Source organism: Lontra canadensis, unplaced genomic scaffold (genome assembly GCF_010015895.1).
Source record: "Lontra canadensis isolate GAN:19392208 unplaced genomic scaffold, GSC_riverotter_1.0 scaffold3, whole genome shotgun sequence".
Classification (NCBI taxonomy): domain Eukaryota; kingdom Metazoa; phylum Chordata; class Mammalia; order Carnivora; family Mustelidae; genus Lontra; species Lontra canadensis.
In genome coordinates this window covers 29,887,973-29,908,419 of record NW_022630997.1, presented here as the reverse complement: position 1 = coordinate 29,908,419, position 20,447 = coordinate 29,887,973, and the positions used below count along the sequence as shown (strand labels likewise).

The window sequence follows — 20,447 nt, the reverse complement described above, 5'->3', positions numbered from 1 at the left end:
GGCCCATCCTTCTGTGCTGCCAGTGGTGAGACACTCAACAGCAGATGACAGTCCCCAGGCTGGATTTCCCACTTCTAAGTTAAGCTCTTCTTTCCCCTGGTTTTAGAGTATTGATTATGGAAAATGGGTCTATGGGGACGGATTTACTGGACATGGCTCACACTAGAGAAGTCAACCCCCAAGAATTCAGAAGTCCTGCACCTCTTGGGAACACAGCACACTTCAAACTCCTAATTGGTAGTTTCTGAGTATTTCATTCCAGCATTCAAACCAAAACTTAACATTCCTACTAGGATTGAGACAGAGAGAAAAAAGAGAGAGAGACTGGGAGAGAAAGGCTGATTGAACATTCCATGCAGACTCCTGCAAAACAACATTTTTTTCATAGAGATCACAGCTGGATGTGCACATTGAATTAAGTTGCAGGAATAAAAGAAAAATGGAATTGCAGCCACTGCAAGTTCTCCAATGTCAGAAGTTCAATTGGGTAACAGCATTATCTGAGCAAAAGATCAATAACTAGGACATGGGGATGTTTATGCTAACGTCACCTTAGAGTTAAAAAATGTGATTGCAGTTCTACCGACTTGCACTATCAGGAATCTATTTGCCCAAGAGAGAATTACATATTATCAAGGGCAGACTTCCTCTTCCCCCTTCAAGATAAGTGCTCATTTTTTATTCAACAGAGGAATACCTAGTAAAACAAATGCTCCCCTCACGACGCCCACACACAGGACTCCAGCCACCGAAGACGTGGAGGCAGTGCTGTGGTCGAGGCTCTATTTGATGGTGGGCCCTGGACAGGTAGCCATAGGTCCAACCTCTGGAAAGAAAACTATGCCATCGTTCTCACTGGTTCTGTTAGAACTGACATGCCTTGAATATGAACTTGACTTAATTTTGAGTTCCACAGGTCAGCCAACTGGCATGCTCTACTTTGGCCACACTCTGTGTCAGGTGGAAGCAGACTTTTTTTTTTTTTAAAGATTTTATTTATCTATTTATTTTAGGGATAGAGAGTGAGGACAGGGAGGAGCAGAGGGAGAGAGAGAGAGAGAGAGAGAGAGACTCTGCATCGAGGGCAGAGCCTGAAGTGGGGCTTGATCTCAAGACCCTGAGATCATGACCCGAGTAGAAATCAAGAGTCAGAGGCTTAACCAACTGAGCCACCCAGGCGCCCCTGGCAACAGACCCTTGAGTAGAGAAGTCCACTGGACAGGTGGGACTAGGAAGCTAAGCAGTGAAAGGGTAGCACTGGAGAAGGCCAGGGGAATTTTATGAGGGAACTGCTGGAGTCACATGCCAGGTCTACTCACCATCTCCTTGGAGGTGAGATCACTGGTCCACTAGGACCTCTGGCTTTAGCAACATAACTGATACCAGAATCCTCACTCTGAGGGGAGGGCTGGGATTCAGCCACACTCCCCAAATTCAGCATGCAGCTGTGACTGCTGACATGGATGGGTGCCTCTTGACATTCTGAGCCAGGGTCTAGAGACCAGGACCCTTGGTCGTCTCACAGCGGCACACAGGCACATAATGCCTCCTTCGTCTGTTGCTTCAGACTTCCATAAACCTCGGGATTGTATCTGCCCAAATTCCTTCCCCATGCCTGGCTTTCACATGATTATTCAGAATTGATAGCCAATGAACTAGTGTTCTCTAGGGCTTTGGAAGGATTTGAAAGGCTCTGGAACTTAGGAGAGAAGTTTTGGAAGGAGATTAAGATTTCAAAGTTGTATCCAGGTTTTTGGCACCGAGGGTTGGATGAAGTCACTTGGAACTCTTGAGCAGAGCAAATTCGCATCATGCTCTTGACTCTGGAGAATTCAAAGGATGTTTAGCAAAGCACATTCCCAGAATGACTATGACATGATGGAAAGTCACATGCCCCTGGCTAATTGCTCTGAGGGCGCTCAGAGGTGACCAGCTATAGAACGCTAAAGCCACGCACAGAAAAGGCCCAAGGCTTTACAAGTCATCAGACAGATGGAGGTCTCTAGATTTCACCAATGTATGTTTGGAAGCTAAAATGTGATTATAGATAAAGCTCTTGGGGAGGGTCCTGACACATGAAACTTTTCATAGTGGCACAGTGATAGCGGTGATTAGCTCCGTGATCTAATACAGACACTCATTTTCTCTTCCCCATGGACCATAGATGTATGTTTTCCCAGCTTCCTTCCAAAAGTACTTTTACTGGCAGTATTGTTCAAAAGAATATTTATGTTTAGAAAAAGAGAGTGTTTGATTATCTCCTTCTACGTAGGAGCCCGCTATGAGAATCTTCGATTTTGAACCCTCCGCCTTCCAGTCAACTGGAATCCTTAACACTCTGACTCACAGAGTGTCTGGGCTTCCAGGGTCTATGTGGTGGTACATAACAGCATAGATTCTCAGGGACAGAAAGACTGCTGTTTTCCTGCTCTGTGACCCTAGGTGAGTTTCTTGGCTTCCCTATGCCTCCATTTCCTTATCTATAAAGTGAGACTCATGATAGTACCTATCCCACAGGGTTATTTTGAAGATTAAATGCATTAATATGTGTAATGTACTTAGAAAATGACCTTGTTGGTAAATAGTAAATACTACACAAGGGCTCATTTATTATTATTATGATAATTTTTATTATAGAGTACAGACAAGTGTTGTTTTGACAGTTTGTCCCTTTGAAATACTTAGAAGCAGAGAGAAGAAGACACTCAAAAATCATTTGGAAAACACCACCTGCCAGATTCTGATGGATGCCACTGGACCTCAGGTCAGTGCCAAATACATCCAGTAAGATATATATATACATATATATATATATATATATATATACACACACACACACACATATATAATATTATATATAATATTATTATTTATATATAAATATATATTTGTATATATAAATATAATTTATATTTATATTTATATATCATATATAAATATTTATATATATTTATATATATAACTTTTATTTATATCTATAATGCATAGTGGTAAAGTTGATCCTTCTAAAACAATAGGTCAAACCATTCACTTCTCTGCACAAAATTCTCCAGTGGTTTCTTATTATACATAGAATAAAATCTAGAGTCCCTATCAGGATACTGATCCTTCATGATTTTGTCCCAGGAATCCTCTGACCTCAGTTCACACCACACATCCCCCTTGTTGACCAATGCTCCAGCCAGACTGGCCTCCTGGTGTGTGTCAGACACACCTGCACAGTACTCCTTGTCCAGAGCCCACCTCAGGGCCCTTGCCCGGGCTGCACTCTCTGCCTGGAATTTCTTCCCCCAAATAGCAGTGTGGCTTGCTCCCTTACTTTACTGGGCCTTTGTTCCAAGGAGGCACTTTCCCCATCAAACGCTGTCCTTCCTGGCTCATTTGCTCTGCAGTACAGCTCTGCAGGCCACGTATCACTCCTTGGAATTATAAAGTCCTGTTCATTGCCTTCTCCCACCAGAATGTAATCACAGCACCTAACTCTACACAGGAAGCACTCTTATCATTGTCATCATTTTACCCAAGTAGAAACAAAGGCACAGAAATGGCAGGCTTGAGGTCACCAGCTAGGAAGCGGGGGCGCTGGTGCTAGAGCTAGTCTCCAAGCACACCGCCTAGCTCTGCAAAAGCATGGACTCTGTCCACCCCTTCACTGCTGCATCCAAGAGTGTGCTGGGAAACTGTGAGCAACTCGTTCTTCAAGAAAAATGTTCTGCTTTATGGCACTGGCTGACTTACATGTGTAAATTTCATGATGCCAAAGGGATTTGTTTTCTCTTGTGGACAGACGTGGGCTGGAGCACGCCACTGGCTGAAACTTAGCTTCCCGGAAGGTGCCTGACTCAGGTGCTCCTTGGCACGTAGGGGATAGTCAGTGCACATTTTTACAGGATTGACTGAATGAGTTTAAGACGAAATGAAAGAAAATCAGTCTGACGCAGCCGGAAAAACCTTTCTCTGAATATCCTGGGCCTTAGAAGAACAGCGAGGGGATGCTTTTGGAAATCATGAGCAGACCCATGGGATTTCTTTTCTCTTTCAGCCTATTTAGGGTTTCCGTGAGCACATTCTACCAAGAAGAAGGATACCTAGGTTCTACTTCTTGGAATCATATAAATCTGCATATGGCTTTCAACTTCATAAGTTAAAATACTGACATATGATGATATCAGGTAGATACATGAAAGAAATGATACCATGACACTTTGCAGTTATTAAAAGAATGGTATGGATCTACATATGTACTGACATGGAAATACGAACCGGACATATATTATTAGTGAGAAAACGTTTCAATGTGTAATCATTTTGTTTTAGATCATTCTCATTTTTAGGGAAGTTGGCACACATTAATCCTTTGTCATAATCTGTAACCATGACCTACACTGCTTGTGGGCTGACTGTGTATACACTTTGGGAATATATATAAAGATGGATATAATAAGTGTGTCACATACAGAGAAAACGGCTTCAAGAATACAAGCCAAATAGGAATCTAGCAACTGCAGAGAAATGAGAGCCTACAGGAGGAAATTCACTTTCTAACCTTAACATATGGATATTCTGAACTACCAGCCCCAGTCCAGTGCCCCCACGTAGGATCACCATCTCAACTTTCATCATATAAAAACCCAGCCAGTGAGGTCAAGACAGAAACCACTCCAAAACGTGGACTAGAACTTTCTTGAGTGCTCTCGATGAGAGGCCATGGAGCCCAGAGCCCGGTGGGGGGGACGAACAGGGACCCGAGGCCAAGTGCCCGACCAGACCCTGTACTGTCACTTCCCAGTGGGCGAGCTTGTGCCAGTCCTTACCTCCCTGAGCTCCCTGCCTCATCAGCGAGATGGAGCCAACAGCAATTTTAGGTCAGATTGTGCCAACATTCCTAGGGACAAGCACGGGGATAGCGGAGAGTGCCATGGAAGGGAAGGGTCTGAGTCATCACCGTCAGCACCATCATCATCTTCATCACACCACCACCGTCACCATCACCATCGCCACCACTAGCATTATGTCAAGGGCACAGTGCACAGGGCACAAACCGAGCGGTAAGACCAGAAATAAAATAAGAGAAGGTATGCTGGCCCATTTGTTGAATTCATATGTAATATGAGCAATGGGCACACACAACTGAATTCGCAGTTTGCAATCTTCAACTTTCTGTGTGTGCCCTAATCACACATGCACGAGGCTTCTGGACATCACACAGGCTTGTTGGAAGTTATAATAATAAATTAGAATTAAATCTGGCTACGGGGGCATAAAATCCCATCAGTAGCTCCATTAGTTCTTCAGGAACTCAGAATTTCACATCCAGATTTCCTTCCGGATATTCTGAATACTTAGCTTGATGTCACAAATACAGTCATTTTTTTTTCTTTTCTTTTCTTTTTTCTCCAAAATGGCACTTTTTTTCTAGTATTCTCTATTTGAGATAGAAGAAGCCTTTCAATAACAATTCTGAAATGTTTTGCACTCAAAACAGGTTTTAAATGAAATCAGCTTTTTAAAAAAAAAAATCAGATGTGAGTACAAATGATATTGTTTCATGAGCTTACAAAAATAAAATAGAGTAAAAAAGTTTTAAAAAAATTTCCCAGCAGTGCAATGATCCCAACAACGAAGTGCCCAATAAAAGCAGCAAATCAGCTGAGCTGAGCCGGGAAACAGGCCACCACTCTGAAGGGACGGTCCCTGCAGACACACAGGGCTGGGCCTTCCCAGAGCGGGCCTCTCCAGGAGCCCCAGGAGCAGGATGGGCCTGTGTCACATGGTGGGCCTCTCACGAGGCTGGACCTGCAGGACCTTCAGGCCTCCCCCCAGCCTCGGTCAACCTCTAGCCCAGCTTCCCTCTCTCCCACCTGTTCCCCTCGGTCAGGAGGGTCTAAGGCTCATTGCACCTGTCCCCACAGCTCCTTTGCACCCTGCCTGCCAGCACTCAATAAATGTGTGAGGCATGAACAGGTATGTGGAAGACTGCAATGTGACAGGACCGCCTAATGACACAGTAAACAGAGACCACAGTCCTGAGGCGGTCAGTCCTGAGTTACCTTCCTCCTCAGAGCACGAGGTCACATTATTCTCCTCAGACGGGGTGAGGCAGGCTCCTCCTACAGCGCTCGCTCATGGTGTAGGATCCCCACCGTCTCCCAAAAGGGGGTTCCTCACGAGTGCTTAAGGTGCTACCAGTCTTCCCGGAAAGGAAGAGTGTCGCTTGGCCCATTGTGAATAAAATCAGAGCCTCCAGCGATCTCCACTGGCTTCTGACACAGTTGGGAAGCATCCAGCCAGGTGGCTGTCTCTGGTCAGCGCCAAGCAGCAGAGGGCCTGGGAGGTGACATCCCTGTGGCAAGAGTTGACAGTCCCTAACAGGAGACTAATCAGATTCCACCTCCACTTGGGGCCGGTGCGGTGCCTGCTTCACCTCCCTGAGGACTGCCTTGTGCTTACCAGGGGCCCCGCTGCCTGCTCTCTCCGGACTGGAGCAAACCCATGAAACCAAATGACTTCTGTTTCCTTCCTCTCATCCCTTCCGAAGCTCAGCATCTATTCTTCCCTCCAGTCAACATACATAACTCCCTGTGACAATAATGGGATATGCATGTGTACCGAGGGGAGCATAGAATTTTTATCTCTGTAAAAATGGTACTAGCGTGGTACCAGCAAAGTTTTTGTTTTTTTCCCAAGGCTTTTACTTGGGGCAATATATTGTACATGTGGTTGTGGGTTTTTTTCTTCTTTTTAATTTTAAATCGAGATTATGAACATATTTTATGCAGGTTAATATATCCTTTTCATGTAAAATTTAACTGAAACCAGTTCTAGCCCATTAACGACAACAAGAGAAATTCTCCGGCTTATTATAAACATCCTTCAAGAAACCTGAAATGCGTGTCCTCTGGAAATAATTTTGCTGGGATTTGGGTTATTATTAAAATCCTCTCAGAATTCTATCACTGGTGCCTAATGTGCCTCCAAGCCCTGTTCTGCTACAGATCAGAGAGAAACTCTTTCTGGTCTTGGCAGGATGTTCTCGATAGTGAAACGGGGCCGGGAAAAGGGGCTTCTTTCCTGAGACCAGGAAAACGTGGGACAAGGTGAGGCATCTGGGTCCTGGGCTGACCACTTAGTGGAAGGCCGTTTCTTCAGACAGGTTCCTTCTCAGCTCTGATGGAATGAACCACAACCTCTGTGTCCACTGGGAGTGCTCTGATCTTTAAGAATCCATGAGAGGAGGCAGGTGTACTGCAGATGGTGAGCTCAAGGGAACCCCAGGCGGGCAGGTCTTGGTCACACTCTCTCTACGCATCAGAACGCTCTGCCTATAGGAGGCCCTAGGAGATCACAGGGCAGAGCTACCCCTGGCTGACGCAGGGATAAGCTGTCCAGGAAAGGTCCTCAGGAATGAAGGAAACTCACCGTACCCTTTAGAAGCGGATTCTCGCATTTAATTTTCTCTCTGTTGGTAAATAAGAAAACCCACCCAGTGGGCTGAACTCCTTACTAAAATATAAAATCAGTCCAGATGTGACAGACTCTGTCTTATTGGCCATGACCCAATCAGAGCTGGCTACTGAGTTTGATAGCTATTCAGAGCAACACTTTCAAACCTTCATGTTCATCAGATTCATCTGGGATCTTGTAGAACTGCAGATTCTCATTCAGTAGGTCTACAGTAGGGTGTGAGTTTCAACTTTTCAACTAGCTTCCAGGTAATGCCCGGGCTGCTAGACCATAGACAACACTTTCAGCAGTGAGGACTCAGAGCTCCAATCACAGATCTCTGTCCTCAATCGTTCATTCATTCCACACACATTCTACAAGCTCCTCTACTGGGGACACAGTGATGAGAAGGACAAGTCCTTGATGATTTTGAAACTAGTGCTAATTTAAAACTCCTGTGCATCAAAGAACGTAATCAAGAGAGGGAAAAGGCAATCTACAGAATGGACGAAAATATTTGCAAATTATATATCTGCTAAGAGATTAATATCTAGAATATATAAAGAGCTTCTATAACTCAACAACAACAACAAAACAAACAACTTGGTTTTAAAAAAAATAAAACAGGGGAATGACTCAAACAGACATTTCTCCAAAGAAGATATACAAATGGCCAAAAAGAAGGCAAAAAGATGTTCAACATCACTAATTGTCAGGGAAGTGTTAAAGAAAACCACCATGAGATACCATCCCACACCCACCAAAATGGCTACTAGCAAAACAACAACAACAATAACAACAATCCCCAATAAACAGAAGATAGCAGTGTTGGCAAAGATATAGAGAAACTGAATCCTTGCGCACTATTAGTGGGAATATAAAATGGCACAGCTGCTGTGGAAACCAGTAGGGCAGTTCCTCAAAAAATTAAAAATATAATTACCATATGACTCGGCAACTCTACTTCTAGGTACGTATCCAAAAGAACTGAAACCAAGAACTCAGAAATGTATTGGTACATTCACGTTCACAGCAGTGTTATTCACAATAGCTAACAGGTACAAGCCACTCAAATGTCTATGGACAGAGGAATGGATAGGCAAACTGTGGTATATACATTCAAAGAAATATTATTCAGCCTTACTAAAAACAAAAAAAGAAAGAAATTCTGACACATGTTGCAACATGGATGGTCCTTGACAGTGTTGTGCTAAGTGAGATCAGCCAGTCACAAAAAGAGAAATGTGATCTCAAAAAGAGAAAAAAAAAAGACTATGTGATTCCACTTGCACGAGGTACCTAGAGTCGCCAAATTTTATAAGGACAGAGAGAAGGAGGATAGGTTCCAGGGACAAGGGGAAGGCAAGTGTTATTTAATGAGTACAGAGCTTTGCAAGATGAAAAGAGTTCTGGAGATGGTCTGCACAGCAATGTGGAGACACTTAACACTACTGAACTATACACTAAAAAATGGTTAAGGTAAATTTTATGTCATGTACATTTGAGCACAATTTTTAAAAAAGCAGCCCATCCTGTCTCCACCATCTAAGGTGTCCACAGTGTGGAGAACTGTAGTGTAAGAAATGCAGAAGTCACTTTGTAAAAGGAGCCACGTGATGCTAGTGGAGGAGAAAGTGAAATTGGGCGGCTTCAGAGTGGTGTGGGAAGTGCTAAAATACAGGTCAGGTGCTGTGGGGGCCCCACGGAGAGGCCCTGAGGTCAGATGGATGGGGAGACAGTGGGCATGTGAGCCAGTTACGGCAGTGAGTAGGGGGACAGGGAGAAGCCTGGGCATGTGAAGTAGTTCTCACCACCACACGTGGTGGGGGCGGGGAGGGGGGCAGAGGCACCTAGATTCTGGACGGGACAGCCATTCCTGGGGGCAGGCATATCCAGGTGGAGCAGGGCTGGGGGTGAGTCATGAGTACCATGTGCGCTGTGGTGAATTTGGAGGAGCAGGTGGAGCCTCCAAGGGATTGTACCATAAACAGTCAGAAGGACCGGTCAGGCACTGCCTTGAAGACCCAAGTGAGGGAAGGGGTGGGCTGCCACGTGGTGGCTGCACCCCTGCGGGTGTTGACTCTCCCAGGCCATCTGTTCAAGAAGAAGAACAGCCCAGAGACAGCCAACATCCTGGAGAGGTGGAGGAGGAGAAGCAGCCTAACCACCAGGAAACAAAGCAGTCAGCTGGGCCGGTGACAGGGAACCCACGTTTACCTCCAGGGACAAGGATGCTGATGCCTCGAAGGGTCAGAAATGACAGTTTCACTGAAAAGTGCCACAAAAGTCAGTGATGGGGAGCTCCCTGACACGCAGGGGCGTCACTGATGTTCTCTGGGAGGGGGGTAAGTGGGACTCTGGGGGCAGAAGAGCTCCACAAGAAGGTGGTGAGCGAGCCCGAAGGTGAGTGGTGTGGGACAGAGCCGGTGGGGCCAGCAGGAGACAGCCGGCACAGGAAGCCATGCTTCATCCCTGAAGCAAAGGGGAGCCCCGAGAGCATTTTCAACAGGGCGATGACATGGTTGGAGCTGTGGTTGAGACGGATCTCTGGGAGCAGCGTGGGAGATGGATCTGAGTGGGACAGGCAGGATAGAGGAGACCCGCAGGGGAACGTGTAAGAAGGAAGCCGTGATGTGCCTGATTTCTCTGTGGCTTCAGTCTTCTGCTCACAACGGATCATTTCTTCCTCAGAGAAGAGAGGTGGCCGGAGCCTTCCAGCTCCTGAGTGCTATCCCAGTGCCATCATTACAGAGGCGCAGGGGTGAGGCACGGAGCCGACCTCAGCGAGGAGGGCGCAGGCTCGGAGGTAGGAGCGTGTGAAGTCCGCTGAGCCCAAAGGACCTCGTTCTCTTCTCTTGTGGTTCGTTCTGGGGTGCTGACTGCCCTCCCCCCAGATCCGTCTTTCCGTGGCTCTCCGTGAAGCACTGAGCTCTTACCTCCACATCACTGAAATGGTTTCCTCCTCCTCTTCTTGGCCTCCAAGTCAGTAACTGACCCGGCGCAATAAAAATCAGTCAAGAGCACTTCTTGCTTTCTCTGTCTCTTCAGAAACCAGGGAGCCAGGACAGCTTTTCCTGGAAGCATCTGCGTTCGCTCAGTGAGTACCAGCGGGCTCTGGAGGCAGGGGTCCCCAGAAGGCTTCAGGGGGTCTTGAGGTAGTGCCAATCCCTCTCCCCTAGCTGAAAGGAGAACTACACATTTGGAGGGTTGTGAAAGTACTCCCTTGTCCCCAAAAGGACGAAGAACCTCTGATGTAGGAACAATGCCTCACGGTCAGTGTTTAGTGTTAGAAAACAACCGATCCCATGGTCAGTCAGAGAGACCCTGCGTGATCGCTCACAGCCTCCCTCTCAGATGAGGTCACCTCGAAAGCTGGCTGCTGGGTTTGCTTTATTATAAAAAAAGGAGGATTAGTTTTGGTATCCTAATTATAAAATGCCTAAAATACCTTCCTCATCTCTTTGTTTCCTTCTTGAATCCTACCTTTTAGACTTTCCAACCACTATCAGGCTCTGACATCCATATTTTCTACAAAATGTCACGTTGTCTTGAAAACATACAAAAAGATTCCCACTTTCATGCTTTGAGGGTGAAAACCCAAGGAAAGGCATCGGTCATTTTTGCCCGCCAGTGTCCAAAGGTTCCCACCAGGAGCTTGCGTGGGCACTTAACATGAGTGAGAGGGAGACTGTGAGCCCCTCACAGAGTAGCCGGCACATAGTAAGTGCTCAGTACATACAGATTCTCCCTTCTTGTCCAGGAATCACTGGAGGCAGCGGGCAGTGTGGCTTCTCAGGGTGAGCGTGTGCTAACGTCCCTCTGGAAAGAGAGCTGGGGGGCTCTGCAGCCCATGACCACTCCAGGAAGCACTGTTTTACACAGATGGTGGCAAAAGGGAACAGCGAAAAAAAAAAAAACAAAAAAAAAAAAACCTCCCCAACTAGTACCAGGCCCCGAAAAAGAAATGTCTCCAAATTATTTCCTAAAACACCCACCAAGGCCTCTGTGAGTCAACAAGTATCTATCAACTTTAGTTTCAGCTCCCATCAAGACTTATTGATCTGAGAGCTTAATATTGACCCAATTGAGATGAAGGCCAATGTTGTCCCCCTCCCTGGGAAAATAAATCTTAATATTAACTAAAACCTGTAGATGCTAGGCCTGGTATTTTTGACTCTAAACTGCTGGTCAGACAGAATCCCATGCAAAGTCAGCTCTTTTCTTTATTGTCTATTATTATGGGTAGAAACTGGTTTCCAAATGGTCTCATTTTTGGAAAATTCTGATATGGAAAATTTTAGGTCTTTTCACCTCATAAACGATCCACATATAATTTGGCACTTAGCAGTTCTTATTGGAGATACTTCCATAAAACAAAGATCCCCTCTGATACGCATGTAACTGCCCCAACTTACTTTCCATGAAGACGAAGAATGACCTGGGTTGCATGAGCCCCGAGAGGAGCACCCCAGCTCGAACGCACACGCAAACAAAACTCAGCAACTAAGACTTGTGACTAAGACCAGAGTCGTGTTTAAAAACACTGTTGACTCCAATCTGTTTACTGGTGGTCCCAAAGTGCTTAATGAAGCATTCTGTCCCCAAAAAGTGCACAACTGATTTTTGCTTAATGGATAAATGAGAGATGCCCCCTGCCCAGGATGTGGACTAGAGAAACTGTCCATTTAGGATCGGCGACACTGCCACGGGGCCATCCGCCGGGGCAGCAGCACAGTCGTCACGGGAAGTGGATTGCTACTCCTGTGAGTTGTAGGAACTCACTTTTCTTAAACAGAGTGTGTGTCCTCACATGCAAAACCGGAGATCGGGAGAGGGGACCTTACTGTGAGGATTAACCACAACAACATGCAAAAAGCACTTTTTGGCTCTCTCTCAGATCCACAGAGTGTCAGTAAATAGCTGTTTCTGCTGTTACCAGGGCTAAAATTTTGGATTAGAAGCAACAGCTCCTGAGCAACTTAGAGACGTGGGAAGTACGGTGGGAAAATTTACAAGGCAGATCCTTTCTTGTGTTTGTTGATAATTATCAGAACAAGAAGAAAAGATCTGAAAAAGACAGACACTTACTCACACAGATGTGCAGGGATACACAGTTGGGGAAGTGAGAAAAGTTGCTAGGTTTAGCCTTTGTGCCCCACTGAGCTTCCGAAAGCCCACTGAATGACCAGAGATCTATTAAAATCAGCAAAGATTCTCCAGCTGCTTTAGAGGACAGGACAGGGGTAGTCAATAGAGCAGAACTGCTGAGGAATTTTTGATGATCTGAACCAGATGGAATCAAAGGGAATGAAAAGTCCATTGAAACCCACAATCCACTGCAGGCAAAAGAAGCCTCTCTTTGGAAAACAGGTGAACCAGCCTCTCTGGTAAAACAGCAGGAAACAAGGGTGCAAAGCAGCAAGGGCAGGGTTGAGCCTGAAACAGAACAGTAGGTCCGAACCACACCCAGAGAACCACCAGAGCCAGGCTCCACTCTGAGGCAAGAATCCAAATGAGCTGGTTAAAACCTTAGGAGCATGTGCTAGTCTGCATGACCTTGGGTTCTATCTTGCACCTCACTGACTTTGCATCTCACTCTGCCCATCTGTAAAAGCAGAATGACGGAACATACTCCTTGGAGCAGGTGTGCCGTCATTAACACGTCTCCCTCCCTGCTCTGGGCACGGAGGACATCACGGCGACCAGAGCAGACAAGCTCCCTGCCTTGATGGGCCATGCATTCTGGTAGAAGGGAGAGACAGTTAACAGATAGATATAGAATACATTGGGTGCCTGTCATGGGGACTGCCATCAGAGGGTGAGCAGTGTTCTATGTAGGATTTCAGGAAAGTTTCTCCATCAAGGTGACATCTGCGTAGAGACCTTATGGGGTGAGCGACAAGCCGCAAGCACAACCTAGGGAGAATGGTCCAGGCAGAGTGAACACCTGGTGCAAAGGTCCTTCCAGAACATGCTTGGTATGTTTAAGAAGCAGCAAGGAGGCCAGGGTGGCCAGAGGGGAACTAAGAAGGGAGACAGTGGCAAAAATGATGTCAAAGAGGTAATGAGAGCCTGACCATATACAGCTGAGCTTTCCAGTGTGGTAGCCACTAGTCAAATGTAGCTTTTAAGCCCTGAAACGTGACTCTGAAACGAGATGTGCAGTAGGGGTAAAATATACACTGGATTTTGAAGGCTTTGGAGAACAAAAAACATGTAAAATATTTCATTAATAATTTTTGCATAGATTATATGTTTAAATGATAATCTGTTTGCTATTTGGGTTAAATAAACCATATTATTAAAATTGGTTTCACCTGCTTCTTTTTACTTCTTTAATGGGAACTACTAAAAAATTAATGACATATGTGGCCTGTATGGATATAGGGCATTATAGGCCACAGTATGGAATTTGGCATTTACACTGAGCAATATGGGAAGTAAATGGAAATGCACATGAGGGGCTCAGCATATTTCCCAGAACAGACTGGAAAAAGTTTATAAAACCAGAATTCCATTCCCAAGCAAATTGCTCAAATATAGAGGCCAATAAAGATATTTAGGGGGAAGACATTAGATCAAGAAAGAATAATAATAAAACTAGTAAATGTTTAGATCAAACTGTTTAGGACATAGGGATGAAGTTTAACAAAATTGGCAAGGAATAATTATTGAAATATGAAACATAAAGTAACATAAAAAGAATCTGATAAACAGATAAAACTGGATACATGCCCAAATTCCCAATGGGTCGAGAAAGACAGGCAAAAAAAAAAAAAAAAGAAAAAAAGAAAAAAGAAAAGAAAAGAAACAAGCATTTCATTTTAGCCATCCACCTACATGTAAACTTTATGCTCTTTAACTTGCATTGCCATGATGCCAATGAGGTTAAATATTTTTCATGTGCTTACTCTTGGTGTATCTCGTTCTGTGAAGTGCATGTTGAAGACTTCTGCTTATTTATTTAGTTTTTTGTAGAGTTGTCCTTTTATTTCCTATTGATATGTGGGTGCTCAGACATTCTAGGTAAGAATCCTTTGTTAGATGCATGCACGCCGTCATGTTCCTCCAACCTGTGGTTTGTGTTTGCATTTTTTCTTGGTGCCTTTCAATCACAATCGATATTCTAAATTTTAACATTGATTTATTGATTGATTTTTATTTTTAGAGAAGGAGAGAGAGAACAGGGCAAGGGGCAGAGGCAGAGGAAGAGAGCAAATCTCAAGGCAACTCCGCACTGAGTACGGAGTCCGAAGAGGGCTCCATCTCACGACCCCAAGATCACAGCCAGAGCAGAAATCAAGAGTTAGATGCTCACCCCACCGAGCCACCCAGGTACCCCAACAACCAGCATTCTAAATTTTAAGGTAACCCAAATTTTTAGATCTTTTCCTTTCTGCTTGGTACTTAGTGAGTCTTGTTTTTAAAAAGTCTTCGCCTGTGCTGAGGTTGGGGAGATATACAATCTTTAGGAAGCTTTATATTTATTTACCTTTCCTGTTTAAGTCTATGATCCCTCTGTAATTTTTGTCTACGGTGTAAAGCAGGAGTAATGGATCCTTGTTTTTCATATGGATATCCAACAGACCCGCCACCCTATACTGAAAAGTTTTCCCTCCTCTCCCTTGTAATATCACTTCTGTCATGAATCAAGTGACAATACATATGTAGATCTGTTTGGGCTCTTTATTCTATTCCTTTGCTCTGTTTATCTATCTCTGTGCTAATACCACAGTTTATCAATTACTGTGGCTTTAAGGTGAATCTTGAGAACTGGCATATATATTCTCCACTTTTGTTCTTTTCCTTCAAGGTTATCTTGGCCCTTCCCAGTACATCCACATTTTAGAATAGGGCTTCCAATATCTCTCCCTCTCAGTCTCTCTCTCTGTCCCTTCCTCTCTGCCTGTCTGTCTCTCCCTGCCTCTCTTTCTGTCACACACAAATATACAGCTGCTAAGCAATGTTAGCGGCAAAATAAATAACAATTAAAAACTTAAAATTTTTCATATCTATGCACCCATACCAATACAAGTTAGTGTAAATAAATGAGGGAAGGTGTCCTGCTCTTCCTTACAGAAGAATTTCAAGTAGTAAATACAGAAGGATTAAGGAAAATACCCATTAATGCACCATAGTAATAACTGCTACAGGCAAAATCTATTGATGAATGCTAAAAAGTTCATGGAAAAATAAGATATTTGCTTAGACTTGACATATCTCCCCCAAAACATTTATTCATTACTGCGGTAATTAACAGATGTCCACAAATTGTTTAATACTCCTTCAGGATAGGGAGCTTCTCCCCTCCCTCAGGGTGTGAACTGGACTTAGTGATGGCCTTTTTTTTTTTTTTTTTTTTTTTTTTAGACTTTGTTTGTCAGAGAGAGGGAGACAGATTGAACGGGAGAAGAGGGAGCAGCAGGCAGAAGGAGAAGGAGGCTTGCCACTGAGCAAGGAGCCCGATACAGGACTCGATCCAAGGACCCTGGGATCAGGCCCTGAGCTGAATGAAGGCAGACACTTAACCAACAGAGCCACCCAGGTGCTCCTAGTGACTGGCTTCCACCTAACAGGTATAGAAAGGGAAAAACAGAAATTCTGTACGGAGGAAGTCTGGCCAACACCAGCCTAACCAAGAGACTGCGATTAATGTCACCATTAATAAGACATATTGACATCATGCATCCCCTAAAACAGGCCATGAGGAGGAAGTGTCACCTCTGTATTCTTCTCAAATCCGGGACCTCATCTCTACTCATCAGAAAACCTCAGAGAAAGCCAAATTAAGGGACACTATAAAAAAAATAATAATAACTGGCTGCTTCTCCTCAGAAGTGTCAAGGCCACAAAAGACAAAGAAAGGCAAGGGAATGTCACGGACTGGAGGACACATGACAACTAAGAGTTATGCGACCATCTTGGACTGGATCCTGGAACAAGAGAAGAACATGGGTGGAAAAACTGCTGAAATCTGGCCAGAGTCTGGAGCGTGGTTAGCAGCAATGTGCTAATGGTAACCTCACTTTTGACAAAGACACCAGGGCTATGTGAGAGGCTGACCCTAGGAGACGCTGGGTGAAAGGCAGACAGGAACTTGCTGTGTCTTTACAACTCTTCCGTAAATCTACAGTTATTTCAAAATAAATTGCTATGGCATATTTTCTGGAAGGTTCTTCAACAGTCTCTTTAGCGTAATTATTAGGGAAATTTGTATAAACAGGTTCATATCCTATTTATATCTTCCAGAGTATGGCTTTTTTTCCCCCTCTTTTTGAAAAATAGCATTTATAATGGAACATGGTTCTCCTTGGATTTTTAAAAAGCCACTCTGGGAACAAGATGTGGAGAAAAGACAGCTCAAAAGCTGACCCAAGAAGACAGAACGTCTTTGCTTGGGGACCAAAGCACCGAGAAGTTTCAGCATATTTTGAGTCAGTCAAGGTACTACTTGGACCTCCAGTGTGTTTAAGGCTTAAGGGGACAATAACAACACCGACTATGGTTACTCACCAGGGCGACTTTCCTCTGTGGTTTCAGCAGCTTCGGTTTATGGAATGTGGCAGCTATGGGAGCTGTGGAAGCATGTCAAGGGTTTAGCTTGGATTTCCTCCAGGATTCCCAATGCCCACATAACACGAGCATCACAGACATACTCTGTGGAGATTCATGGTCCCTTTCCTGCCCCCATGGAAGAAGTTTGGTTTCTGATCTAGGTACCACTGGGTGCCCCTCCATGGAGAGCAATCCTACCCGAATCTTTGGACATGTCATCCTCTCCCACCAGCAAGGTAAATGAAACAAGATTGCATAAAACACTGCCAGCTACTAAGAGGTGAGGCGTGCAGGTGAGAACCCGGTATGTTTGGTTAAGCCTGAGGCCAGAAACTTCCCTGGGGCTTCATCCAAACTACACACTTACAATTAAAGCTGTGACCTTGACAACAACCCTCAGAGGTCATCAGGGAGGTGGGTCTTTATTGTCCCCATGTAACAGAGGAGGAAACTAAGGCTCTTCCCCCCAATATCATGTAATGAGTACTTCAATGTTTTGGAATTTGAACTTGACCTTGAAGTTTAGGCAGACCTCATCTCCAAGCCAGACTCTACCACTTAGCTCTCTGAGGCTCACCTTCATCTTTTATAAGGAAGGGTACTAACCACTCTGAATGAATGATACGTTACTGCAGGGTTCTCTGCCCCCTTCCCTCCCCAGATCTACATTTGTCATGCCTCCCAGAATGCCCAGGCCTTCCAGTCCCTCTGTCCACCCAACATGCACTCAGCCTGAGCACCAGTGGCTTTCAGCACAGGACCCCAAGGATCTGTAGGGGACAGACCTAGTACTTCCAACTACATTGGAACCTCACCTATGTTGCTCTACATTACAGTTGGAATCAAAGACCAAACTTGATTTTATCCCCAGAAAAAATCCAAAATAAACTACATACCCGACTTACATCCTTAGAAAAATCAGAGGCTCCATTCCCTTGAATGAACCAAGAAGATGTTGATACCCCTTTGTGCCACCCCACTATGTGTGAGCATGTTAATAGTTGAAGGTGAAATGCATTGTGGAATCAATCTGTGCATGTTGATATCCCCTCTCCCAACTCCCCACTAACACCATGCTGGGCCAGTGCACCAGCCCCAGCCCCACTCCAGTGATGGGCCTCAGTGATTATCAAAATGAAGATGGGGTTCTGCAGGCCTATCATCACCAGATGTCCTCCGTCTGTCTACTCACCCTGTCCCGATCCCACCGCAAACCCCAGACCCACTTCTAGATCAGTCGTGCTGGTTCCCACATGGGTAACCATAGGCTAGCCTCCTACCTTTGGCAGGGACTGCAGGAGGAACGTCAGCCTTCTCCTTCCGCCTCTTGCCCTTCTTGGGTTGCAGGGGGGCCAAGCTGGTCACACTGGTCACGGTCTCCCCAGAGCTATACAAGAAAAGACTACTGGTCAAGGCAAAAGCAGGTTTGTTCCAGGGAAAGGGAAAGGAAGCAATAGTTTCTGTGTGCTTCCTGAGTACCTACGTAAGGTGAAGTTCTCTTACAGCTGGACTGGGACTCTAGGTAGATCCCCAGGGATGTCGGGAGGTCTAGTTCTGACCTGTGGCTAAGATAAGGATGGCGAGATGAGCTAGTTAGTGATTTATGATGTGCTTTTTAATGTTCAAAGATCCCTGGGGAGATCCGGGGCCAGCTTGTCTGCACTTACAGATGGAGAGATGGACGGTTCTTACTAGGTGCATCAGTTACACAATCTGGCTTGGCCACATCACCAGTAGGGTATTAAGATACTGTCAGAAACTTCTACCTGAGCTACCCTAAAACCAGGATTCTTTGCACGTATTTTTGTGGTGCATAATCCACAGAGCCCCTCCTGTGCAAGGGAGAAAGGACCTTGGAACCTGCACCCAGAAATCTCCAAAGTCCCCCAAGATTGGCCACACTTTCTTCTCCCACTGTACCTTTACCTTTAGGAGAGGGCAAGTGGCTTCACCCTGAAGAGGGTTGTGGGTGGTTTCAGTTATCTGACTCTGTGTAATCACTGTGCTATCAGGATCTTTCTATGTGTTACCCAGAATGATGGTACTGATAAGCCTTATACTGGGGGCAAGAAAACAAGGACACACAGGTGCTAAAGTGACAAAAGTTACACAGACCATCTTGATGGCAAACTTTGATGCCACATGTGGGATGGAATCCACGTGCTTCCTTGAATGGCTAACACTCTTATCTCAAATGTGTCAGAGTGACTCCAGCAAAGGCCCCTTCTAGAACCTCTTGTCCTGAGACACACGCTCCAGCCAGGTGGGTGCGGTTACCAAGAGAGGTTCTCTCCCTAATACATAAAGAATTTCTAGAAATCCGTAAGACTATGATCAACTGCTTAATAATCAAAATGAAGGAAAGCAGTAACAGTTATCACACGAGAGGAAAGGCTCTTACCACTGAAAACACACCAGGGCTCCCTTATGAAAGGAAGCCAAATTAAAACATACTGCTCTTCCATTCTCCACATATCAGAATGACAATAGTCACATTGGAAGCAAAGCACTCTTTTGCCAAGGACGTAGAGAACCGGGCGCGCAGAAGTACGGCTGATACGAATGAAAACCCTTCCCGAAGGAGAGAACTTGGCAATCAGAAGAGCTTGGCAATCAGAGCTACAGACGCTTATACTCTGACCCGGCAATTTCACTTCCGGGAATTTACTCTGTGGACATCCCTGCAAGTGTATGAAATGTGCGTGTGAGATTCGTCCTTACGGTGCTATTGTTGATAGCAATGGATCAGAAAGAATCCAACTGTCCATCAGCAGGGGATTGGCTAAGGAAATGATGGTGAGTCCACAAATACACATGTGGGGTTCTCTGTAGCTGCAAAGAGGAGTAAGAAGCTATTTATGTGCTGATGAGGAAAGATACATTGCTAAGGGGAAAAGCTGGGTGTTGGACAATGTACAAAATGTGCCCCTTTTTGTATGAAAATAGGGAAAAATAGAAATACATTATTACTGCTTGCATATATATGCATAGAGAAATTCTGGAAGCAGTCACAAGAAATTTTAAAATAGTGGTTCCCGGGGTGCCTGGGTGGCTCAGTGGGTTAAGCGTCCAAGTGTTGGTTTCAGCTCAGGTCATGATCTCAGGGTTGTGAGATGGAGTCCCACATCCGGCTCTATGCTCAGCACAGTATCTGCTAGGGATTCTCTGCCTCCCCCTCTCCCACTCCCTCCATCCCTCTCCCCATTCACCTGCATACACACTCTCTCTTTCTCAAATAATAAATAAATAAATACAATTTTAAAAACAAAATAAAATAGTGGTTCCTTAGAATGGGGATGCTGAGAAACTAAGCCAATGGGAGACCAGGCAGGAAGAATTATCACCATATATATTTTTAGTCAATTATTTAACTTTTTTTTAAAGATTTTATTTATTTGACAGAGGGAGAGCACAAGCAGGGGGAGTAGGAGAGGGTGAAGCAGGCTTTC

At 45.0% G+C, this 20,447-nt stretch overlaps 1 protein-coding gene across 2 annotated transcripts in view; it reads right to left on the bottom strand.

Annotated features, from left to right (window-relative positions):
* VSTM4 (V-set and transmembrane domain containing 4) overlaps nt 1-20,447 on the bottom strand; it is a 95,638-nt gene that overhangs the window by 11,261 nt on the left and 63,930 nt on the right. For both annotated transcript variants that reach the window (XM_032837823.1, XM_032837834.1), the window contains 2 exons: nt 18,279-18,385; nt 16,957-17,018 (listed from right to left, as the gene is read on the bottom strand). In XM_032837823.1, coding sequence (XP_032693714.1) covers nt 16,957-17,018; nt 18,279-18,385 — 169 coding nt within the window. The remainder of the gene's footprint in view (nt 1-16,956; nt 17,019-18,278; nt 18,386-20,447) is intronic.